This window comes from Protobothrops mucrosquamatus, unplaced genomic scaffold, assembly GCF_001527695.2.
Source record: "Protobothrops mucrosquamatus isolate PMUCROS unplaced genomic scaffold, P.Mucros_1.0 scaffold990, whole genome shotgun sequence".
NCBI lineage: Eukaryota > Metazoa > Chordata > Lepidosauria > Squamata > Viperidae > Protobothrops > Protobothrops mucrosquamatus.
Window position 1 is genome coordinate 435,681 of NW_015387229.1, and position 2,810 is coordinate 438,490.

A 2,810-nucleotide genomic window follows, 5' to 3' on the forward strand; every position below is an offset into this window, starting at 1 on the left:
TTTACATCTCTGGTGCTTTTTATTCATCAAAATCTTTAAACGTGTATGTCACCTATTTCCCTAACGATTCCAGATTTACAAGGAGAAATTAAAAAAAAAACATTGTTAAATAAAAACCATCAAAAACACTGAGGAAATAAATATGGCTTCAGCCCTGGTTCATCTTTTCTGGGCTATCCTGGGAAGTCAAAATAAAAATTCCCAGGAGGCAAACCACTCCTGGAACACTACCAGGAAAACTCAGGGACATCTGTGCCTTTTTAAATAAATATGCTCCGAGTCTCCTTTTCAACTCTAATGATGGGATAGGATTGTTTCAACTTCAGTGGCAATTGATTTCATGACTAGATAGTTCCTAAAAAACTAAGCTGGGTTGGAAATGGTTAATCCTTGGATTAGAACCCTCAAGAAAACCTAGGGAAATTGAAAAACAAAACATTCTGAAAAATGCAAAGGCAAGCCACATCTATAACACTATAGTACCAAGAAAACTGCATGGGTATGTCCATAAAATCCCAAAGCATCAAGTCCAACTTGAAGGAGACTTTACATCAGGGGTCTTCAAACTTGGCAACTTTAAGACTTGTGGAGTTCAACTCCCAGGGCTGGCTGAGGAATTCTGGGAGTTGAAGTCCACAAGTCTTAGTTTGAAGACCCCACTTTACATATTTAGGGCTTCCACCTCAGGAATCACATCACAGGTCTTTTAAAGGATTTTCAGTGCTAAACATTACTCCATATCAAATAAGTTGATTACCACAATTCATTCTGGGGTCACAAGGATTTCTTAAATTGGCTTCTATCCTACCCAACAGGAAGAAATCCCATGTGTTTCATTTCAGTGTGGTTAGACATATATTTCCAGTGGTGTGCTAAATCTACTCGTGCAGAGTTCTTGGTATATGATCAGCTTCTATGCGACTATGTTAATATTTTGCATGGGGCAGCCAGAAGACAGTACGTGATTTTTTTTTTTACATATGCTGTTGGAATTTTCCCATCCACAAATTTCAATGGAATTTCAACAAAACCAATTTGCTCTTATAGCACAGTTTCCATTACTCCCCAAAACATTTTGGTTCCTTCTAGACATGTCAGACAAAAATTTTGATCACTAACCACCCTGGCTCAAATTTACAGGAAAAGGAATCCAACACTTATTAAAATCTTATTATTGTTTCTATTTTGCCCCTTCCAAAATCTTCGTTATGAGGTTTTCTCCGCCTTGCCACAGCACTTTGGGCCATGGTTATTTTCAACAGAGGGATAGAATCAAGATCACGTGAAGTATTAATACCACTTTACAATGCCTTGGTAAGGCCACACTTGGAATACTGCATCCAGTTTTGATCACCACGATGTAAAAAAGATGTTGAGACTCTAGAAAGAGTACAGAGAAGAGCAACAAAGATGATTAGGGGACTGGAGGGTAAAGCATATAAGGAATGGTTGATGGAATTGGGTATGTCTAGTTTAATGAAGAGAAGGACGAGGGGGGACATGATAGCAGTGTTCCAATATCTCAGGAGCTGCCACAAAGAAGAGGGAGTCAAGCTATTCTCCAAAGCGCCTGAAGGCAGGACAAGAAGCAACGGATGGAAACTAATCAAGGAGAGAAGCAACCTAGAACTAAAGAGAAATTTCCTGACAGAACAATTAACCTGTGGAATAACCTGCCTCCAGAAGTGGTGAATGCTCCAACACTGGAAGTTTTTAAGAAGAGACTGGACAGCCATTTGTCCGAAATGGTATAGAGTTTCCTGCCTGAGCAGAGGGTTTGACTAGATGACCTCCAAGGTCCCTTCCAACTTTTATTATTATTATTATTATTATTATTATTATTATTATTATTATTATTATTATTATTATTATTATTACTACTACTACTACTACTACTACTACTACTACTACTACTATTATTATTACTATTATTATTATTATTATAACAGAATAATAACAGTTGTATTTTCTCAAACCTTTATTTAGAGTGACTTCCATGACGATTCTGTCCTTTGGTCCAGGTCCTTTACGACTAGAAGAGGAAGTATCTCCATCTTCTCCACTGGGAAATGAGGCTACTCCACTGGCACTGGAGCTGGGAGAACTGGACCGGCTGAGTAAGGTGGGAGTTGGGCAGGGTGTAAGGCTTGGGCTGCGAAGTCTGGTTCGTACTGTGAGAGTCACCACACCTTTCTTGAGTTGCTAAAGAAGCAACAGGGTTGTTAGGTGTATAGTATCACCACTTTTCCTTTGTCTCAAAAACTAAAACATGAATTACACATCTAGAACTTGGAACATGTCTGGAATCATTAAGTGGAACATCTGCTCTTGAATAAAAAAGTAAATAATAAAATAAAATAAAATAAAACTATGTTGGGAATTGATCACTGTACAGTGGATCATTCTGTACAATTTGATCTAGAAGTTCTTTTTTTTTTAATTTATTTTTTATTTTTCCAAACTCTCCCCCATACATAGACCGTGATATTTATCAGATATTAACATACATTCTTTTTACATTCTTATATATAAGATACTTTTAATGAAATAAATACATACACATGACTTTTGGTGTTGCTCGCCCATTTCCCCTTTCACTGCATCCCCACACCTCCTTCTCTACCTTCTTTCTCCCTTCCTTCTCTTTCTTCCCTACTTCCCTCTTCTTCCTCTCCTCTCCTCTTCTCTTTCACCACTCTCTCCTCCAACCTTCCTACTTCCTTCTCCCCTCCTTTACTCTTTTCTCTCTCCTCTCCTTTCTCCCTTCCTTCTCTTTCTTCCCTACTTCCCTCTTCTTCCTCTCCTCTCCT

At 38.2% G+C, this 2,810-nt stretch overlaps 1 protein-coding gene across 1 annotated transcript in view; it reads right to left on the reverse strand.

Annotated features, from left to right (window-relative positions):
• PDZD2 (PDZ domain containing 2) overlaps positions 1-2,810 on the reverse strand; it is a gene marked incomplete at its 5' end in the record, with an annotated part of 72,333 nt that overhangs the window by 39,257 nt on the left and 30,266 nt on the right. The window contains one exon of the mRNA XM_015819796.1: positions 1,977-2,202. Within this exon, the coding sequence (XP_015675282.1) occupies positions 1,977-2,202 (226 nt within the window). The remainder of the gene's footprint in view (positions 1-1,976; positions 2,203-2,810) is intronic.